The 21,974-nt window shown below is 56.7% G+C and overlaps 2 protein-coding genes across 9 annotated transcripts in view; one reads left to right on the top strand and one right to left on the bottom strand.

Moving 5' to 3' along the window:
• BCL9L (BCL9 like) overlaps nucleotides 1-10,257 on the top strand; it is a 28,535-nt gene extending 18,278 nt beyond the window's left edge. For 6 of the 8 annotated variants that reach the window (XM_077893780.1, XM_077893776.1, XM_077893779.1 and 3 more), the window contains 8 exons: nucleotides 274-393; nucleotides 1,204-1,355; nucleotides 2,583-2,685; nucleotides 2,867-3,077; nucleotides 3,250-3,334; nucleotides 3,437-5,726; nucleotides 6,190-6,471; nucleotides 6,858-10,257. In XM_077893780.1, coding sequence (XP_077749906.1) covers nucleotides 274-393; nucleotides 1,204-1,355; nucleotides 2,583-2,685; nucleotides 2,867-3,077; nucleotides 3,250-3,334; nucleotides 3,437-5,726; nucleotides 6,190-6,471; nucleotides 6,858-7,951 — 4,337 coding nt within the window. In that variant the 3' untranslated portion in view covers nucleotides 7,952-10,257. The remainder of the gene's footprint in view (nucleotides 1-273; nucleotides 394-1,203; nucleotides 1,356-2,582; nucleotides 2,686-2,866; nucleotides 3,078-3,249; nucleotides 3,335-3,436; nucleotides 5,727-6,189; nucleotides 6,472-6,857) is intronic. The other 2 variants (XM_077893782.1, XM_077893781.1) reach the window with 2 other exon arrangements.
• CXCR5 (C-X-C motif chemokine receptor 5) lies at nucleotides 10,126-21,555 on the bottom strand. The gene is made up of 2 exons (XM_077893783.1): nucleotides 21,383-21,555; nucleotides 10,126-12,832 (listed from the first exon to the last, which is right to left on the bottom strand). The coding sequence occupies exons 1-2, from the start codon at nucleotides 21,437-21,439 to the stop codon at nucleotides 11,765-11,767; spliced, it is 1,125 nt and encodes a 374-aa protein (XP_077749909.1). The 5' UTR covers nucleotides 21,440-21,555; the 3' UTR covers nucleotides 10,126-11,764.
• Nucleotides 21,556-21,974: the final 419 nt, after the last annotated feature.

Genomic DNA, 21,974 nt, shown 5'->3' with positions numbered 1-21,974 from the left:
CCAGCCCTAATTAGAACCAGTTGTGGTTGGGGATTATGCTGTGCTTGGTGCTGGGTGGGGGAAGGGAGACAGGCAGTGGGGCTGGAGAGAGAAATCAGAAACAAATGGTGTGGTGGGGGCCAAGGGCTGGCAAGGTGCCCACCATGGCCTGGGCAAGTGCCCTCTGAGGAGTGGGGCATCTGGGAGAATGGGCCCGTGGAGACTCTGGGTGTGGGAGGACAGGGCCTCTGGGCACTCACCCTGACCCCTGCCTGCTCTGTCCTGCCTGGGCAGAGGTGGCACCCCGGAGTAAGCGGCGTTGTGTGCTGGAGCGGAAGCAGCCATACAGTGGGGACGAATGGTGCTCAGGACCCGACAGCGAGGAAGACGACAAGCCCATTGGGGCCACCCACAGTGAGTGCCCATTGATGCCATGATTTTGTGGCCCATTGTGCCACTTTGGTGGGGGATGGCAGCCCTGAGGGAGCCTCTCTCTCCTCACTTAGGGCTTTAGAGGGCTGAATCTGAGCGAGGAGTCGGGGTCAGGAGCCCAGGCTCCTTTGTACCTGTCTCACCTGTCACTCTGTCCCTCCCTGCTCTGTGACAGCTTAGCCTTACCCTGCATACATGCCTTCCAGGTGCTCAGTGGCCCCCTCTTCCAGGGACAGAGGTAGGGTGGGGTGGCCCCTCCTGGCCACACCACCTACACCTCCTCCCATGAATTCTTGGCCTCTGCTGCCACCTACTGGTCAGTGGAGGGAGGGTGGCGAGGGTCCTGCATCTCTGGGAGCCAGGCAGTTGGCTCTGCCTGGCAAAGTCTGGCTTAGCCTGGGTGTGAGCTGACAGTGGCTGTGTCTCTGGCGCCCTTCCCCAACCTCTAATTGACTCCTGGCAAGTGTCTAGAGTACGTCACCAGGACGAGAAGTGGGTGTGGGTGGATGGCCCACTCCTCTCATTCTTTTATGGATCGGTGTGTATCTGGGCCTGGCTCACCCAGTGGCGAGAACCTGACACTCTCTCCTGCCCTTGGGAAGCCCATACACATTTATTTGGTGATTTTCCTCAAAGCTTCCATCTATTTGAGGGGAGAAACGACTTAATGTGGATGAAACTAGCCAGAGAATGTCAAATTGTGAACTGCTTGCTGGCTGGGACCCTAGAAAGAAGAAAGAAGAAACTGTGCTGGCTCCTTTGCTACTTTGTTTTATTTAATCCTTACAACAGCCCTAGGAAGTAGATGTTATTATGATGCCTATTGCAGAGGAGGAAACAGACTGAGCGGATGTTTGTGGAATGAGAGGACCACGGGCTGGGACTTTAAAGGTCGTCAAGTGCCCCCCAGGGGACTGGCTGTCCATGAGCCCTCCGCTGAACTGGTCAGTGATAGATGGGGGTGATCACTGCCTCCTGGGACCCACAGCTCCCCACTCCCTCCCAGTTACTTTTATAGCATTAGACTGCCAGGATGTAGAAATGTTGGAAGAAACAGAAATACAAAGGAGAAATTGCTAACACCATCCCCAGCACTAAGACAACCATTGCTACTATTTCAATTTACTGCCATTAGATTCTGGAAGAATTCTTTGGGGGAAGTCTGACATAGCGGTTCACAGCACAGTCTCTGCAGTCAGACCACTTTGGTTTATATCCTAGATCTCCCATTTATTTTTTGTGTGAATTTGGAAAAGGGTCCCAGTTTCCTCATTTATAGAAACATATACCTCACTGGATTGGTGTGAAGAGTAAGCAAATTGATACACATAACACTTAGAACACTGTTAGCCTTTAGTATTGTTATTGTTGTACTAGAAAGTTCTCTCTTGGAATAAAGCCTGCCCCCCTCCCCTAACTTGTACTTGGGAGTCCTAGCTCTGTGGATGGAGTATGCATCTTCCTCTTCCCCAGGGCAGTCATCACACATGGGGGCGAGCTCTCAGGCCCCCTCCGCCCCCAAGCTTTTGGCTGTTATTCTATTCTGTGTAAGCTCTGTTTATCTTGGCATGGGAATGGGTCCATCGACTCACGTAGTCCCATTAATGACCACACGTAGATCTTTCTCAGGCTAGGACTTAGAATCCACTTTGTGACAATGTAACAAACTTCATTCTGTGGTCAGGGTCGTCTATCTTCCCTGGGTGGGGGCACCCACTATGCCAGCCCTTTCTAACTCTGTTCTCTAAGTGATTTTTTCACCTGGGGACACAGTTCTGAAGTTGCTGCAAAATTAGATTTCTTTGACCTGCCCCACTGTGCAGAGCAGGACTTAGTGTTTCCATTTTATAGATGAAGCAATGGAGGCTTAAAGGGATGAGCTGTCTTGTTCATATGGTCACAAAGTCCGTTAGTGGTGAGCTAGAATGCAAAACCATTCATTGTTTGACTCATCAATCTCTGCAGCTTCTTGGCCTCCCCTGGCCTCGTCAGAGTGTTCGTGGGTACACACACACACACACACACACACACGCACGCTCACCCTGGAGTGCGTGGGATCAGAACAGGGCTATGTAGTCCCTGCCTGGGTTGAAACCCCAGCTCTGCACTGATGGGTTATGTCGCCTTGGATGAATATTGTCATCCCTGAGAAGTTGTTTCCTCTTCTGTAGAGTATAGGACACCTTCCTCCCAGGAATGTTGTGGTTAGATGGAATCACATCTGTAAGTGTCCTTCGGGATGCCAGGCACACGGGAGCCTGTTTGTAAGGGCAAGTAAGTGTGGAAACCAGACACATGCCACCAGTGTGACAACCGATGACCCCGCGGGCATGAGCTGTCAAGCAGTGAGGCTGTCTGTCCCCGGGCATCTCAGGGATGGGGTGGTGGGGGGAGCCAGCTGGCTCTCCTTTCTCAGTCTGGGCCACTTACCCTGTTTCTCTCCTCTCTCGTGCAGACTGTAATGTAGCAGACCCCGCCATGGCGGCCCCGCAGCTGGGTCCTGGCCAAGCCGCCCAGCTGCCCCTCAGCGAGAGCAGCGCACCAGGACCCCCACATGGGCCGCCGCCGGGCCTTCGGCCTGACGCCCCTGGGGGTGGGGGCGGGGGCGTCCCCGGAAAGCCTCCCTCACAGTACGTGTATGTCTTCACCACCCACCTGGCCAACACGTAAGTGCCTCAGGGTGGGCCGAGCCTGCTCCGTTTACCCGCACCCCTCAGCCCCGGGGGCCTGAGTGTAGTAGGCCTGCAGGGAGCCAGGGTTAGGTTGGGCCGGGTAAGGGCAAGGGTTCCCTCCTGCCCTCCTCCCTCTGAGCTGTGTGTGCCTGACCCTTCTGTGCAGGGCTGCCGAGGCAGTGCTGCAGGGCCGGGCTGACTCCATCCTTGCCTACCACCAGCAGAACGTGCCCCGGGCCAAGCTGGACCAGGTGAGTGTGTGTGGCACCTGGCCCAGCCACAGTGCCTCTAACAGTAGGATTGGCTGGTGCCTCCCCTCACCTGTCTCATGCTCTGCCTCTGTCCTTCCACAGGCCCCGAAAGTGCCACCTACCCCAGAACCGTTACCCTTAAGCGCGCCATCAGCAGGCACCCCGCAGTCCCAGCCGCCTCCACTGCCGCCGCCACCGCCCCCAGCCCCTGGCAGCGCGCCACCTGCTCTGCCTTCTGAGGGTCCTCCTGAGGACGCCAATCAGGACCTGACGCCCAACTCGGTGGGAGCTGCCAGTACGGGTGGCGGCACTGGGGGTACCCATCCTAACACCCCTACAGCTGCCACCGCCAACAACCCGCTGCCTCCTGGAGGAGACCCCAGCGGTGCCCCCGGCCCTGCCTTGCTAGGGGAGGCCACCCCCACGGGAAATGGGCAGCGGAGCCTGGTGGGCTCTGAAGGCCTGTCCAAGGAGCAGCTGGAGCATCGGGAGCGTTCCCTCCAGACGCTTCGAGACATTGAGCGGCTATTGCTCCGCAGTGGGGAGACCGAACCCTTCCTCAAGGGACCCCCAGGAGGAGCCGGCGAGGGGGGACCACCAGCACAAGCCCCTCCGGCCCCCCAGCAGCCCCCCACGGCCCCTCCCAGTGGGCTGAAGAAGTACGAGGAGCCCTTGCAGTCTATGATTTCACAGACACAGAGCCTAGGGGGTCCCCCGCTGGAGCACGAAGTGCCTGGGCACCCCCCGGGTGGGGACATGGGGCAACAGATGAACATGATGATGCAGAGACTGGGCCAGGACAGCCTGACGCCGGAGCAGGTGGCCTGGCGCAAGCTGCAGGAAGAATACTATGAGGAGAAGCGGCGGAAGGAGGAGCAGATCGGGCTGCATGGGGGCCGCCCTCTGCAGGACATGATGGGCATGGGGGGCATGATGGTGAGGGGACCGCCGCCTCCCTACCACAGCAAGCCTGGGGACCAGTGGCCACCTGGGATGGGTGCACAGCTGCGGGGACCCATGGATGTTCAGGATCCCATGCAGCTCCGGGGTGGGCCTCCTTTTCCTGGCCCCCGTTTCCCAGGCAACCAGATGCAGCGGGTGCCTGGATTTGGAGGCATGCAGGGTATGCCCATGGAGGTGCCCATGAACGCCATGCAGAGGCCTGTGAGGCCAGGTATGGGCTGGACCGAAGACCTGCCCCCCATGGGGGGACCTGGCAATTTTGCCCAGAATGCCGTGCCCTACCCAGGCGGGCAGGGTGAGGCAGAGCGATTCATGACCCCCCGGGTCCGGGAGGAGCTACTGCGTCACCAGCTGCTGGAGAAGCGGTCGATGGGCATGCAGCGTCCCCTGAGCATGGCGGGCAGTGCCATGGGGCAGGGCATGGAGATGGAGCGAATGATGCAGGCACACCGGCAGATGGACCCAGCCATATTCCCTGGGCAGATGGCTGGTGGCGAGGGCCTGGCGGGCACTCCCATGGGCATGGAGTTTGGTGGAGGCCGGGGCCTCCTGAGTCCCCCCATGGGGCAGTCGGGGCTGAGAGAGGTGGACCCGCCCATGGGGCCTGGCAACCTCAACATGAACATGAATGTGAACATGAACATGAACATGAACTTGAACGTCCAGATGACCCCACAGCAGCAGATGCTGATGTCACAGAAGATGCGGGGCCCGGGGGACATGATGGGGCCGCAGGGCCTCAGTCCCGAGGAGATGGCCCGGGTGCGGGCCCAGAACAGCAGCAGCATGATGGGCGGCCCACAGAAGATGCTTATGCCCTCGCAGTTTCCCAACCAGGGCCAGCAGGGATTCTCTGGGGGCCAGGGGCCCTACCAAGCCATGCCCCAGGACATGGGCAATACTCAAGACATGTTCAGTCCCGACCAGAGCTCAATGCCCATGGGCAGTGTGGGCACCACCCGGCTCAGCCACATGCCCCTGCCCCCCGCGTCCAATCCTCCTGGGTCTGTGCATTCAGCTCCCACGCGGGGGCTGGGAAGACGGCCTTCAGACCTCACCATCAGTATTAATCAGATGGGCTCGCCAGGCATGGGGCACCTGAAGTCGCCCACCCTTAGCCAGGTGCATTCGCCCCTGGTCACCTCGCCCTCCGCCAACCTCAAGTCACCCCAGACTCCCTCACAGATGGTGCCCTTGCCTTCGGCCAACCCGCCGGGACCTCTCAAGTCGCCACAGGTCCTCAGCTCCTCCCTCAGCGTCCGTTCACCCACTGGCTCTCCCAGCAGGCTCAAGTCCCCCTCCATGGCGGTGCCTTCTCCCGGCTGGGTCGCCTCGCCCAAGACAGCCATGCCCAGCCCTGGGGTCCCCCAGAACAAGCAGCCGCCTCTCAACATGAACTCTTCCACCACCCTGGGCAACATGGAACAGGGTAAGTCGTCTGGACCGGGCCGGTGGGGGAGCTGGGCTCTGACATGGGGAACCTCCCCAGGGTGCGGCGGGGAGAGGTTGGGGTGCTCTTGCTGGGGCAGGTGAGCCCATGGAGGCATCTGCACCTGGGCGCAGCAGTGGTTGGCTCTGCTTGAGGGGCACGTGTCAGCAGCCGAGCGAGAGCTTCCATGGGGAGTGCCACGTGGCTCTCCCAGGCATTTGGAGGGTTTCACACTTGGGCTTTCTCCACTACCTGGGCACCCCCCCTCCCCGAGGCTGCAGAAACTGCTCGAAGCTGGGTGGGCTATAGTGATAATGGGTTGAGCAGAGCATTGCAAAGAGATGTGCCTGGAGGAATCAGGAGATTTGGGAGCTGGCCTCTTCCTAGCCCACGATGTGAGCAGCCAAATTCGTCTTCCCCCTCCCCAGTCACCCCCACTCTTTCTGTCTCCCCGCTTCTGTAGGTGCTCTCCCGCCTAGCGGCCCCCGGAGCAGCTCCTCAGCGCCTCCCGCCAACCCTCCCAGCGGCCTCATGAACCCCAGCCTGCCATTCACTTCCTCCCCAGACCCCACGCCTTCCCAGAACCCCCTGTCATTGATGATGTCCCAGATGTCCAAGTACGCCATGCCCAGCTCCACCCCGCTCTACCACAATGCCATCAAGACCATCGCCACCTCCGACGACGAGCTGCTGCCCGACCGGCCCCTGCTCCCCCCTCCACCACCGCCGCAGGGCTCTGGGCCAGGTGCGAGGCAGGAAGGGGGCCGCAGGGAGAGGAGCTGGTGTGGGCACCGGGCATGGGAAGAGATGCCGGGCCAGCACTCGCCCCCGTGGTTATGCTGGCTCTCACGTGCTTCCAGCGGGCCCCGGGAGTGGGGGGTGTGATGTCCTGGGTCAGGTTCCCACTTGTCATTTAGGGAAACCAAGCCCAGAGCACCCGAGTGGCTTTTCTGACATCCACTGATGCGCCTCTGGCAAACTGGGCCAGAACTCCTTGCCCTTGCAGCCAGCACGGACCCATGGCAGAGGCCCTTGTCCCTCCTGGCATGAGCCTGTCTGGGGCGTGGGGAAGATCTGAGTTCTGCATCCTCTCCCAGCTCCTGACCCCACCTCCCTTCTCTCTCCCCACAGGGATCAGCAATAACCAGCCCAACCAGATGCACCTGAATTCAGCTGCTGCCCAGAGCCCCATGGGCATGAACCTGCCAGGCCAGCAGCCCCTGTCCCATGAACCCCCGCCTACTATGTTGCCCTCCCCTACCCCTCTGGGGTCCAACATTCCACTGCACCCCAATGCACAGGGGACAGGAGGGCCCCCTCAAAACTCAATGATGCTGCCTCCAGGGGGCCCAGACTCCCTGAATGCCCCCTGTGGCCCTGTGCCCAGCTCCTCCCAGATGATGCCCTTCCCCCCTCGGCTGCAGCAGCCCCATGGTGCCATGGCCCCCAGTGGGAGTGGGGGCGGGGGACCCGGCCTGCAGCAGCACTACCCTTCGGGCATGCCCCTGCCTCCAGAGGACCTGCCCAGCCAGCCGCCGGGTCCCATGCCCCCTCAGCAGCACCTGATGGGCAAAGGCATGGCTGGGCGCATGGGTGATGCCTACCCACCGGGCGTGCTCCCTGGGGTGGCATCTGTGCTGAACGACCCCGAGCTGAGCGAGGTGATCCGGCCCACCCCGACGGGGATCCCTGAGTTCGACTTATCGAGGATCATCCCCTCTGAGAAGCCAAGCAGCACCCTCCAATACTTCCCCAAGAGCGAGAACCAGCCCCCCAAGGCCCAACCCCCCAATCTGCATCTCATGAACCTGCAGAACATGATGGCGGAGCAGACCCCCTCACGGCCCCCCAACCTCCCGGGCCAGCAGGGCGTCCAGCGGGGTCTCAACATGTCCATGTGCCACCCCGGACAGATGTCCTTGCTGGGCAGGACAGGTGTGCCCCCACAGCAGGGCATGGTGCCCCACGGCCTGCACCAGGGGGTCATGTCCCCTCCACAAGGTCTCATGACCCAGCAGAATTTCATGCTGATGAAGCAACGGGGTGTGGGGGGTGAGGTCTACAGCCAGCCCCCCCACATGCTCTCCCCCCAGGGCTCCCTCATGGGCCCCCCGCCCCAGCAGAACCTCATGGTGTCCCACCCGCTGCGGCAGCGCAGCGTGTCTCTGGACAGCCAGATGGGCTACCTCCCGGCGCCGGGCAGCATGGCCAACCTGCCCTTCTAGCAGTCCCCTGGAGGGGGGGGGGGTTGGCTGGAGCTGGGGCAATATTGCAAATATGATAACCTTAAAAGAGTTTCTTCCCCTCCAGTGTTGGGATGGCCTGGGTCAAGGGGTGGGGTGGAGGGGGCGGGAGGGGCTTGTGTGGGGAGTGGCATTTGTGGAAACTGAGATGTGCTGGCAGCTTAGGGGGAAGTGGCAGAGTGGGGTGGGGGGTTTGGGATGGGGGTTCCATTTCGGCCACCAGGACGGCCCCTCCCCTGCCCCTCCCTCGGTCCTATGGAGCCTCTCTCTTCCCTCTTTCCCTGCACCTTCCTGCCCCTCTTCAGCTGTGCTTTCAGAGTCCTGTATCCTGTATTGAATCCTGGGGGGAGAGCTGGAGGAGAGGTGGTCTCCCCACTGTCTCGTCCCTTCCTGGGGCCCATCTCCCGCGAGCTTCACTCTCCTCTTGGTTTCTCTGCTCCCGCCCAGTTTCTCCTTCTGTCTTTTCCTGCCTCATTTCCTCTCCCTGCTGATGTGGCTGACCCCCTCTCCCACCCCTCCCTGCGGGCGGCTGGCCAGGTGGGCAGGTGCCAGCCGCAGCTGTAAATAGAGCGCTGCGCTTTTGTGCCGGTTTGTGTGTGTGCTGTATTTCTGTGTTTTGATAGAAGTCACAAAAAAGAAAAAAAGGTTAAAAGAACCCCCCCCTTCTTCAAATTATTGCCCCTTTCCATTCCCCTGGACTCAGGACCACGGCAGTCTGACTTGTGTCCTGGTTTGCCATGTTTCTGGGTCCGTAAGGATACCATTCCGGTCCCTTCCCCAGATGTGAAACGACAGATACCCCATGCCTAAACTGAGGTCAGACCACCTAGGCTTCCACCTGGAGAGTCCCATCCAGGCTGAGACACCCCCCCCCCCCCCCACCCAGAGCGGCAGCCTGTCTGCTGCTGAATGATTCAGGAGAATGTGTGCTTGGGCACGGATGTTTGCCCCACACAGGTGACCCGGGGGCCCTGGCTTCCCAGCTGTGGATGTCTGGCGTCCCCTGCTGCTACACCTTAGCCAGAACTTGAAGTCCTTCGTGCCCAGCCTGGGATGAAGGAAAGGAGGAAGAGGTGGAGGCTGTGTGGCCCCTTGAGTGGAGCCACAGAGGAGCGGCACAGCGGTCCAGACCGTCCTGTGCCTGTTGCAGCACCCCCTGGCCAGGTAACCCCCGGGGCCCTGCCTTTTCCAGCAGCTGCCACCCACTTCTCACCAAAGGCGGGAGCAAAAGGGTTCAGCTGAGTAGCTCTGTCTCCTTCCAGCCTCCACCCTTTGAGGATGGATTAGAGAAAGTGATGGAGAAGCAGGGGGCATCCTACGGCCTCCTCTCTGCCTGCCCGCTCACCCGTAAGGCCCCTCTGCCCCAGGGCTCAGGGCTTGGTGCCCGCCCAGGCACAGCCACTGCCTCCCCCTCGGTCCCGTGCTCTTTCCCAGAACTCCCCACCTGCCTCTGGTCAGAGCTGAAGCCATACAGACTCAGTGTTTTGCCCCCTTGGCCCCAGGAGTAAAACACTTCTCCTTTTCTCACTTCCTTTCCTGCCTTGTGAGTTGGCAGTTCCCTGGCCTTTGGTCCCCTGCCTCCAGGGCCAAAGGCCATCCTTAGATAAGGTGTCTTTGCCATGGCCCCGTCCCCAGCCTTCCTGATCTGCAGGGTCTGGCCTTGCATTGGCAGCTGTGATACAAAGGGAATTTGCCCCACTTTTCCCGGTCTGGTGCTGTCCTCAGAATCCGCCAGCAGCCAGGTCAAGCGCTTCCTCTGGGGCTGGCTGGCTGCAGGCTCCCGCCTCTCCGGCACCTCGCTGGGGCCAGGGGCCAGGGCCCCGTACCTGTGTTTGGGGGCCACCTGCCTTCCATCCTGCCAGGCGCTTTGCCCACCCTGCCTGAACCTGGGCCCTGGGCCCGTGAGCCCCCCTACCCCTGACCCAAGACTCCCCGATCTGATTCTAAGTGTTTCCTGCCCAGAGGAGAGAGGGGTCAGACCGCAAAGGGCCCAGTGCCCTCCTCATCCTCCTCTTGTCCCAACTCCGCTACCAGACTAGCTTTCCAAGGTGAACTCCACAGGCCAGCCTAATTCCCTCCATCCATGGCCATACCCCCAGCCATTTTGTACCATTATATAAATATATATATATAAATATAAATATATAAATACAATATGTGAAGACATCTTCTTGGTTTTTATTTTGAAACGATTTTTAGGCTTGTTTCGGGGGTCTCTGTGCTGCCTGTACTGTATTGACCTGTTTTATAGGTGCCTTTTTATTAAAAAGAGAAAATTTAAAATCCAATGTCTTGCCTTTTTGCTTCGGTGTCTGGCTTCTCCACTGCCCAGCTCACCATTGGGCGCTGGGAGGACAAGGCGGGGGTGGGGGCGGCAGGGCTCTCCCGGTGTTCCACGGTGAAGACAGTCCCCCCCGGGTCACAGCTCTGATTTCCACCATGGGGTCTCCCCGGGGGGCTTGGCTGGCCACCCTGAGTGGGACGGGGCACCCCAGATGTGCCCTCAGCAAGGGCGGGGGTCCCGGACATCCCACCCTCGCCGGAGCAGGGGCTGCGGAGGAGGGGGCCAGCCCTCTGGGACAGGCAGGCAGGCAGGCACGGAGCGGCTTCCTCTGGTTCCATCTGAGCAGTATCCTCTCAGGGGCAGGGCTCGGCTTCCTGGGGCTCGGGGACTTCCCTGCTTCTCACCCTGCCTGGCCTGCGGGGATGCCTCGTGGCTCCTGCGGAGGCCCGGACGGCAGGCGGGGGCACTGAATGAGATAACTCCCAGAGGCCCTTTCCAGTCTGCCATTCTCTGGGGTCTCCAGCTCTGCTCTGACTCTCGGCAAAGTGCTCCCTTTGTGTGATCAGGGTCCCTCTGCTGCCCAAGTTTCTCCCAGTTGTGTGGCTTGCAGGGGCGGGGGGGTGAGAAGGAACAGTCTGCCTCCTTCCACATCAGTGCCCAGATCTACCAGAACCCGACTGCCCCTGGCCCATACTGGGACCGCTCCACCCTCGGCAGAGAACACAGCTGGGTTTGATCTCTACCTGCCCCTCCTTGGGGCCGAGGAAGGAGAATCTTTTCTTTCGGTGGCTTCTCTCCGCTGGCTTGACCTTAGTCCTTCCCTAGGATGCTGGCTGGTCTCTGAAGGGACCTGGAGTCTGCCCTCTGTCTGCAGACCTCCCAGGGCTCAGTGACCTGAGGCTGGCCCGGTGCCACTTTGGTTGGAGCCAGGAGCAGCTTCCTGGATCGGGTCAGTCAAAGCTTCCTGCTTAGTCAAGATGCTGCAGGGCCGGTAGCCTGGCAGGATGTCTGTGTTTGTTAGGGACTGGACGTTAAGGCCGCATTCTTTTGCCATCTGGCCTCTGCTCAGCCTCGACCTCCATCTTAACCCCTGGAGCTCAGCCTCTAGCTTCTTTCGGCAGGTGGGGTGAGAGGAGAGGTGGGTAGTTGTGGAGATCCATGGTCCTTAAGATGATGGAGCGCGTTCTGGGAGGGAACTGACTTTCCCAATTGGCAAGAGCAGAAGTGAAAGTTGTCTCTTGAGCTTCGGAAAGTTAGGACAAAGGAAGAGGATACAGATGGGCATAGGCATCCTTTGCTTTGCCTTTCGGCTGCTTCCCTTCCGTGGAGTACAGCTTAGCCCTGGGGCTGGAAGAAGAGCCAGCAGGGATGTCCTGGAAAGAAGGCTTGGCTCCAGCTGCCCCAGATGAGGACACCGGCAAAGGTGAACTCTTAGGATCCCAGCTCCTGTTGCAAGGGGTTCCAGCAACTCCGCATCCCCCAAGGGAAGCAGAAACAAAGGGAGCTGCAACCTAGAAGGTGGTGAGGGAGGTGGCATTCTCTGACTCGGAGAGACTGCTCTTGCGCCAACTAGGGAGTAACTGGCAAAGGGACGCAGGGCCAGCACAGCCCAGCTTGGTCAGAAGGCGAGACAGGTCACTACGGAACTTCACGCCTGCGAAGGTGTAGAGCATGGGATTGAGACAGCAGTGGGCCAGGCCCAGGAACTCACTCATGGTGATGGCCACAGAGAGGTAGCCATTCAGCTCACAGCCATAGCCCACGGTCTTCAGCCTCACCAGAGTGTCCAGGAAGATGACAACGTGGTAGGGTGACCAACACAGAAAGAAGACGCTCGTCACCAGGATGGCCACCCTGACTGCCTTCTGCCTCTGAGGGCGCCGCTGGGCCTGGCACAGCCTGTGCACCACCCCTACGTAGCACCAACCCATCACCAGCATCGGCAGCAGGAATCCTCCCAGATGGTAGAGGAAGCGGGAGGTAAACCAGGCGTTGGTTTCAGCCCGGTTCTCCTGGGAGAAGGTGCAGCGCGGCAGAGAGTCGTTGTGATGGGGTTGGCTGACTTTGGCGAAGAGGATCTCCGGCAAGGCGAAGAGGCAGCTCACCAGCCAGATGGTGGCACAGGTGATGTGGATGGAGAGGAGGCGGCGGTGGCGGTAGGCGTGGACGGCGTGGACGATGGCCAGGTAGCGGTCCACGGCGATGCAGGCCAGGAGTAGGCTGCTGCAGTAGAAGTTGACCTTGTGCAGAGCGATCACAGTTTTGCAGAGGAAAGTGCCCAGGAGCCAGCCCAAGGAGCCCTCGACCACAGCAAAAGGCAGGATGAAGACCAGCAGGAGGTCGGCCACCGCCAGGTGGAACAGGAAGGTCTCCGTGGAGCTGCGTGTCTGCCGATGCCGCTCCAGGATCACCAGCACCAGGATGTTGCCCATCATACCCAGGAGGAAGATGAAGCCGTAGGCCACTGGCATGAACACAGCCTTGAAGGAGGCCAGGAGGGGCCCCTCCACCATGGAGCAGAGGTGATTTTCCACCACGGGGCTCTCGGTGCTGTCACTGTAGTTGCCTAGTTCCTTGTACTGCAGGGGCGAGGAGACAGCAGGGTGGGGGGCTGAGGACCCGCCTCTCCCTCACCAGGGACCCTGACTCCCCCTGTAGATTTCTCTGGTCCCCCCCGCCCCACATGCCGCTCTTGTCCCTGTCCTCCCAAGACCTCCTGCCAACCAAGTCCCCATCTGCTCTTGCATGTCCATGAACAAATCACTTTGCCTTTTCCAACTTTCAGTTTTTGTCTGTGAAAGGGACTAATGCCTCACAGGGTAGTGACAAAGATGGAAGAGAGACATTGTGTGTAGGGTAGGGAGGGGCTCCTCTGAAGGGCTGTGCACCTGTAAGTTACCTTGTGTCCCCCGATATGGAAGGCTGTGGGCTCATGGGCGAGAACCAGAGCTTCAGTTTTGGGAACGGGATCTGGTGGGGGCAAGGAGCCATCTGTTCTAGTTCTGAACAGAGCAGTGGACACTAAAACCTAAGCTCCTGCTGAGGGGGGAGCTGCCGGTGGATGGCCTCCTGGCTTCCTCTTGAGGTGTCTCTCCATTCCTGAATGTCTTGATTATCGCTGCAGAGCCTTAATAGCCTTAATAGTTTGGTTTAATCTGAGCAATGAGCTCGGGTCTGCAATATTTCTATCTGACCAATGTGTCTTGCTAAATTTCAAGTGTGTTTGAACCCACGTTGCTCTACCTCCAGAGCATACTCCCACCACTACTACGCAGCACTGCCTGGGCTTCCCTCCCTGCTCCTTCTCATCACGAGCCAACTCCCTCTTCTGCTTCCTTCTCAGCTTCAGAAGCAAGTGAGGAAGGGGTGGTGCTCTTCCACGAGAAGGTGCTGTGCCCACTTGTCTCCGGAAGCTCCTCCTCCCCAGCCTCCTCCTCTTTCTCCTCCTCCTCCTCCCCTCCCTGCCCCACCTCTCCCCACCAGCGCTCAGGTTGTTTACCCAGCTAACCGCAAAGGAAGATATGGTGTCTGTTTTCATACCTTTCACTCACAGCTGTCATGCACCTGCTCCTCCTCACTTCCCAGCCCTGTTCTCCCCCACCCCAACCAGACCCCTCCCCATGGTTTCAAAACCAATTATAACCAACTTCTGTGGGCTGAAAAAAATAGTTCTATAAATGATGAGCTCCAGGGAGGGAGAGGCTGGGAGAGGATACTCTGCACAGAAGCTCTAGTTGGTCTCACGCTGCCCTTCTTCCAGGAGGGTGAGTGGTCTTGCACAAATAGGCGGTGGTTGCACAGCCATCCAGGGGCCCCAGTTGTGGGTTACACACTCACTCTCGGTGGGCAGACCCATTCCCTAACCTGTGCCTTTCTTTCTGGACCCTGGTGTGAGAGGGTCTGGGAAAAGGGGGTGGAGGATACATTTGTGCGATGGCAGAGCCATCTGCCTCCCTCCACCCCAGCGACCCTCCACCACGGCCTCAGTCCAGCCTCCTTCGCTCTATTGCCCAGGACTACTGTCTCTGCATGGACCCATTCCAGAAACTTCTCTCCCTTTGTCCATGCCCCTCACACAGGAGGGATTTTACTGATCCCATCAGTGTCCTGCGTGAAGTCCTTCACTGGTTCCCCATCACCTGTAAGCATCTTTACCTCCACCGCCCTCATTTCACACTTAATAGCAAAGCCAATTTACAAGAGGAGGCAAGTGATAAAATTAATCAACAGAAGATTGGAGTAAGCCAACCCCAGTGCATTCACACAATGGAATACAATGTGGTGCTCGGAAAGAAAGGTTCACCCACGTGTTCTCTTAGAGAAAGATGGCTAACACACACGGCCACATTTCAGACCCGTTTGCGGGGCACTCCACACAGCACGATCCCCTGGACTCTCTTCGCAGGGTTTCCTGAGGCCTCAGCTCCTCTCCTTGCCTTCAAACGAGACTTCTCCACTCTTGCCGCATGTGGTATTTTGCACATAAGCTCTTGTTTAAGATAAACAACTCTGCTTTCATTCGAAAACCATAAACTTGCAGGGTGAGATCTGCGCTCCCCTGTGGGGGCTTGAAATGCCTGTGAGATAGTCCTCCTAACTTTTCAAACTTCATCTTCTATCATATTGCTGTAGGCACAGCGAACCTGTGTTCGAGGTTCATCATTCCACTGGCTGCCTGCTCCCAACACCCCAATGCATTCCCATCTCTGAATATTTGCTCTCACTCTGCCTTGTGCAGAGCACCCCTTTCTCCCCGTGATTGCCTAGCTAATGCCCATGCTTCCTTCGGGGTCCCAGTCCACCCCACCTCCCTGCCGCTGTCCTAAGCTTGGGAGGGGATTAGGTTCTTATGTCCTGTGTGTCTTTATTACAGCGCTGGGCATTGGCATGTGCATCTCCTCACTAGATGGCGAGCTCCTGAAGGCAAACCTTCTGTGTCCCCCTTATGAGCCCATGTGTTTCACACATGATAGACATTTGACAGATGTGTGCCCAACTGCTCCGAGGGCAGTTTCCCAGAGATGGCCAGGTGCCCCTGTATTCTGACACTGTAGACAAGTCCCTCTGTGCTACTGTGGGGACTCAACTCAGACACTCCTTTTCTCCTTCTTTGGTTCAGGTCTCCTCCCAATGCCCTTGACAGCCTAGAGCATGTCTTAGGTTTCCTCTCCATATTGGGAGGTATTTTCAATATTGTCATTGACTGCAATCATTTGACTCATGTTGGAATTCAGCAGGAGGCAAATGGGGAAACGGTGTGTAGTCTCCATGCAGAGCAAAGCAATTCAGAGCCAAGGTGAAGAGATGTGAGGCCTGGGGTCATCAGTGAGGCTGGACTCCTGCCTCTGGGGGAGTCTGGCTGCCCCTTGGAGGGCTTGGGTACAGCCAGCCTATCTGGGTCTATGAGAACTACTCAAGTCCTTACCCTCCAAAGCACCCAGGCTGATTGGTCTACTGCGCATGTGAAGTCAGCACAGCGGGATGTGCCCCTAGGACCCTTGAAGCTCTATCTCTGAAGAACCCAGGTTTAGAAGACAATTGAGGGAAAACTCTCTTTTCCTCCCCACCAAGGAGTATTTGTTTGGCAAAGTGCTCAGGTAGGGAGGGGAACACGGAAGAAGCTGGTTTGAGGGGTGCTGGGAGTTGTTAGTGTGTCTCAGTAGGAGGTGTCAAACAGACATTTTGGAGGCTCAGGAGTGGCACATGTTAAAGCCACTTCCCACACATGGGGAGTCAGACACCCTCTCCCCTCCCCAAACCGTGGAGATAGGCAGTGAAGCAAGGTTGGTTCTGGTCTGGTGAGAAGTTGAAGGATCATGAATCCTACATAGTGGGGAGTAGGGCGCAAAAGGGAAGGCGCACACCTGGAGGGAGCTCACTGCAGACAACCTGGCTGAGGGCTTACTCATTCTTTCACATCAAAAGCTGCAGGAACTCAGGGTCCCTCACATACACACATGCTCTGACAGCAGTGTGCACCATGTATAGACACAGCCTCATGCCCAGGTCAGGCCATGACAGCATGAGGCCTAGGCAGGTACCCAGCAGACAACAGCACGCACAGAAGCCAGGGGTTCGTACTCCAAAGAAGGCAAGCAAACATGATGAGTGAGATGAAGCTGAGCCCTGAACCAGGAATTGGGGTAGAAGATTGCTGTGAGCACTGGGGATAGGGCAGGAGAAGGAGTTAGAACATTCTGGGTCCTGGTATTGAGGAGGAAAGAGGATGGGGAGGTGGCAGGGTGCAAATGCCTTACAGCCCTGCACTGGCCAGTGTGAAGATCAGCAAACATTTGCTGATCGTGGTCTGTGTGAGCAGGTGGGACAGCGGCTGGCCGGGGCATTCCTCAGGGGTCTCTCCTGGACCCTCTCCTCCTTGATCCTTTCCACCCTGTCCTGGGTGACATGGCTGGGGGACACTTACGGACAATGCAGAGTTCTCCACAGCCAGAACCTCAAGGCCCAAACTGACCAGATGGAATTGATCGGGAACCATGTAGAGATCTAGCCTCGCGTTCAAAATTTCAATCGTCTGGGGACACGTTAAGGAAGACCTGGCTTACCGACCCCGACAGTTGATGAGAAAAAGACCTGAGAATCTGTTGATTGCAAGCTTCAGATGAGTCAACAGGGTGACGTGGCTGCCAGGATGGATACTGTCACCTTTTTCTAGGTGAACAGAAAGGTGTAGGTGGGCAGCTGACACCACCCTAGTTTGTTTGGTCTGGACAAGGGTGACCAGTTTGCTGAGGGGCCTGGAAATCCCCACCCTGAGAGGAAGTTCTCAGGTACCGGGGTACAGAGTCTAGGCAGAAGAAGACCCGAGTCCAGGAGAGCTGCCTTCCTCGAGGACTAGAAGGGTGCCGTTGGCAAGAGCGCAGGACGGGCTTCTAGTGTGAAGCTCTAGAGGGCAGACTGGGAGGAATGCGCAGAAGTCAGGGTCTTGGTCAAAGGAGAAAGAACCTTCTCTCAGAACCACTCTCCAACAGTGGGTTGGGGCCCCTGGGAGGAAGAGGACTGTGTGAGCTCAAGTGTGCGGAAAGGGACTCCTGCCCTGGACAGGAGGCTGGGCCCTGCCCTCAAATGCCCCTCGCGCACCGCTCGCAGATGCTTGGATTGTTTGGCTGTCATGCCCTGCCCAGGGCTGAGCTGATTCTCAGCATGATCTTCATGGAGCTCAGCACCTGCGTGGGAGCTTTGTTTCCTTAGCTTGTCTGTCCTGTAGCCAGAGAATGCCCCAGACTGACCTCGGGGCTCAGCCCCCAGGAGAAGGCAGGGCTGCTGAGCCTGTGGCTCATCCAGGCAGAAGCCCGGGACTCCAGGGGCCTGAATCCTAATGGCTGTGGAAGGCGTCTGCATACAGATACAGGTCACTGCTCTGGCCTTGGGGAGCACATACGGGTTCCACCTCCTTTCATGTCCCTGTCTGGATAGTCCCAGCCAAGGGTCAGGAGCTGTGGGTGGGACCAGCCCGGGTGTCTCTCCTTCCATCCTTCAGTGGCTTGAGGAGGGAGGAGATCTGGAAGATTGAGACTGGGCTAACGGCACAAAAGGGGTCTGTGTCCCTAATCCCACTCTTCCTTTTGAGGGTCCACACTCCCAAAAGACCATCTGAGACCCTGGTTTGCCACTTGTCACATCATCCCTTTGCCCCCTCTCCACCCTTCAGGAGTGAACCTGCCAGGCTTCTCTTTCCTCTACCTGGAGTTTGGGCCATTAGGAACATGGTGCTGCTCCAGATGTGGTTTTGGGGGGACTTTAAGCTACTCCTACTTTTGCACTGAATCTTTAGGTGTAAGGAGTCCTCTCCTGGCACCCCAAAGTCAGTACTTTGGGGACAGTCATACAGTCTGAGGGATGGCAGACACGTACCCTAGATATGTACAGCAAACTCTTGAAACCGTCGCCTGGGTCAGCACCCATTTGAAATATTTTGTCCCATCATTTCTGGAAGACTACTCATTCTTGTCTCTTGATTCTCAGTGCCTAATCTGTGGCCACTTTTATAACGTTCTGCCAGGGGGGTGGGATATGTATCCTTAAGGAAGGCAAGAATTCCTGATGGAGACTGGGGTCTGTATGCCTGAGCCCAGATTCACCTCAACACTGACCTCTCCCCGGGCTGGTCCTGGATCTCTCATCTCTCAACCCTCAGATCACCCCCAGTTGGCGCCTCCTCCCCTGGGATTCCTCTGGGACTTTTTACCTATTTGATGGGGGCTCCTCCCCTCCCCCAAGGCAGAGCCCAGAAACAGCCTGGTTTTGGTTCCTCTTCCTTGCCTCTTCTTGAAGAAATGAGATGGTACATGTGGACAGGTTTTATAGCCTATGATGCTCTGATCACAGTGAAATGGTTTTGGGGGGATCATCACTGAAAAGAGGGGTTGGAGGAGCCAGGTCCTGGGACTGGACCAGATTTGCCCTCTGTCTAGTAGCTTCCCCTCCTGGCTGGTGCTCAGGATGGAGCTAGAGGCTGAGTTTATGCCTAGCTCCTGTAGGTATCCCAGCCCAGGCCCCTGTGCTGTCAAAAGGAGGCTCTGCACTTCCAGATCCAGGTTCCTGTGGACAGAGACTTTTCTAGGTCTCCCTAGATCTGCCTTCCTGGCAGAATGGGTCCCTGGCATGCCCACGCCAGGGCCCCAGCTCCTTATGCTGGTGTGCTTATCCTTGTGCATTTTTTTGCTTGGGTCCTTCATTCTTGGGAATTAGCAGCTCATCTTTTAAAAATGGACATTTTAAGTGGCTAGAGTTGACCTTGGAATCCAAGAGGTGGAAGACAGGATGGCCTGTCTTCCTGGAACACTGGGCTGTGGCCTCAATACTTAACCTTAGAGTGTAGAACCCAGTCTTCTAGGAAAGTGAACTAGTACTTGGTTTGGACAAGGACAGGAAAGGGAATAGGAAGTAAAAGGCACAGAAGCCAGACTAACTTCAGAGACAAATGGTAGCTGGGACTTTCAATGCATCATAATTCCAAAAATACTTATTAAGAAGCTATTATGTGCAAGACCATTCTGCTACTCCGCCATCATGGGGCCTCTGTGCTGTGAGACACTGTCTAGGTGGCTGTCAAAACTGTCCATAGCCCTACTGTGAGTGGGTAGGGTGGAGGGCGAGGGTCTGTGTTCCTGAGGGGGCAATGGCCCTAGAGAGTGTACAGGGAGGAAGTGAAGGCAGGATGAGGTACTGAGAGCTGGTTGAAGAAGAGCTCCAGAGCCTAGATGGTTCCAGTACTCCTGGGCTCCTGACTAGACTCTGATCGAGGGGGGTCAGATGTGCTGGGTTGCCTGGCCCAAGACCACTTATTTGAGTTGTGACATGTAGCAAGTAGCCAGGTCTCTCTCTCCTTGGACTATAGGTTTTCTTTCATATATGGGACATGCCCTATTGTCCCCTGCCCTCTGCCACCACCTGTCTCTAGTAGGTCACGCAGTGGAGTGAGGCGTGCAGTTAGGGGAAACTTTTGAGGTTTCTCAGAAGCCGGGATAGGCCAGATCTTGGGTTGGTTACTATGTTATCCAACTGGGTCAGGGTTCGTGGTCAGCTTGAAGCTGTGGGCAGAGGAAAACACCCACCAACCTAATCAGGTGAGGCCAGGGGCCAGGATTGGGGGCCAGGGTGGGAGCACGGTGCCTTGTCAGGGTGGTGGAGTCTTAACCTGGTCAGAGTATTGCCCAGACTGTGATTACTCTTAGGGCACGCGATCCTGCACTTAGAAGAGCCCCATGCTTGGTTTAGTGTTATGCTGTTGCTATCTTGAAATTCTTAATACTTTTTGAACAAGGGTTCCGGCATTTTCATTTTGCATTAGGTCTCACAGGAAAGGCAGGTCTGATTAGACTGATGATTCTGACTCTGCTTTTATCTGGAGTTTGGCTCTGAGAGGCCAGACTTTGGATATTTAGCTCTTCTCTCCACCTTCTCCCTATGTTCCACTTAGAGTTCCAAGATTTGGGATCTGGGAAAGTGAGAAGCAGGCTTTTCCAAGCAAGTCTGGGAAAATGGTTGGTAGAGTTCTAGTATAGACTCAATTCGGTGGAGCTAGAAGATGTGGGGGAGCATCTCAGGGTGAGTTTAGGGTCAGGAGAGCTAGTGGGTATAGGAGAAGCATTTGGATCCTTTATGATCTAGGCCAGAGTACGGCTCAAAGATAAGTCCCTTCCCTAGAAGACCATTGGCCATGAGGGAAAAGGAAGAAAGAAGAAAGAACTTCCCCCAAAGATCCTCATAAATAGCCCCTCCGCCCTGTACACAGGAGCCCCAGGGTCTCTGCTTGAGCTGTTCCCTACACACATCCTTTGGGAGCCCAGTGACAACCAAGTCACTGCTTCATAGGAGGGACTTGGGTGGATGGCAGAGTGTGATGCTGGGGACCATTTTCTTAGCCCACCCAAGAATACCTTATTTCTAGAGATTCCAGTTTTTTGAGAGCAACCACAACATGCTTTAAAACATTTCTAGGATTAACACAGAGTTCTCCCACAAACTTGGCATCCCCGTGCCCTGTGACTCTGACCCAAAGTAGTCTTCCCCCTTGCTGACCACCTGTCCTCACACTTCCTTGGTTTAGCACATAGTCATTGTCTAAGAGCTTCTAGCAAGAGGAGTTTTTTTCCTTCATGGGTAGACCGTAAGCTACTTGAGGGCCAGGAGCAAATCCTCACCTTCTCCATCCAGCACAGAATGTAGTGCTCTGATGAGATAATCATACAGCAAGAGATGAATAAAAAACCGGAGCAGGTTCCCAATAGTAAGAAAACCTCCAACGCACTTTCCCACCCACGCCTTTATTCCAGCCCTAAGAGATAAGCAGAGGATCTTCTTTTGAAGGCTGGAGAGGCAGAGTGACTGTTCCAGGTCACACAGCAAGTCAGAGAGGATACAGGATCGGAACCCATACTTCCAATCCCCCCCCAAAAAGATGTCTGTTTCAAGCAACAGCTCTACTTATCTGCTTCCTCCATGGAATGGGAAAATACAGTCCTAAAAGGCAAGAATCATTGGGCCTGCCTGGATTCTTCTGATCCACAGCGGGAGGGTACTCCACAGCTATCCCCTCTTCCCCGGGCCCTGGGCACAAAATATTTAGAATTCCAGGAGGGCCTGAGCGACCATCTGTCTCTACTCACCATGTCCTCCAGATTGTAGTTCATAAGGTCCATGTCCAAGGTTAGGGGGTAGTTCATGCTTGTAGCCGTACGTCACCAGACTGGTCACTGACTGATGTTGAGAGGCTCTCTGCCTGGTGCCTATAGAGAGGTGGCAGCCGTCAGCTGCAAATTTAAACAAATGAGTTGTGCACTGTCTCCTGGGGCTGCGTAGGACCCGCAGTCTGCCTCACAGCTCATCACTTTTTTTTCCACTGGGTCTTTTCTGTTTTTTTTTTTTTTTTTTTTAAATAAGAAAAAGGGAAAATCCCCACAGCATCAGTGCTAGTCAAGCATATCAGCTTTTTTCCTGGCAATGGTTGTCTCAATGGGGCTTGTGACTGATGTGAAGGATGTCCCTCACCTCTCTTCCCTGGGCCTCCCAATAAGGAATTGTATCTTATAATGAAAACCACCACACGAGTCAGCAGGGCAACAAGGGAAACTCCATGTAGAAAAGGAACAGGAGCAGAGCCCTTCCAGGACCTCTTCTCCAAGCCACCTTCAATCCTTCACCTTTCTTGCCACTAGGGCGACCAATCATCCTGTTGGCCCCAGACCGAAAGTCCCTTGT

This window comes from Canis aureus, chromosome 3 (assembly GCF_053574225.1).
Source record: "Canis aureus isolate CA01 chromosome 3, VMU_Caureus_v.1.0, whole genome shotgun sequence".
NCBI classification, from domain to species: domain Eukaryota; kingdom Metazoa; phylum Chordata; class Mammalia; order Carnivora; family Canidae; genus Canis; species Canis aureus.
Note: the sequence above shows the minus strand (reverse complement) of the source record. Positions and strands in the feature narration are given on the sequence as shown.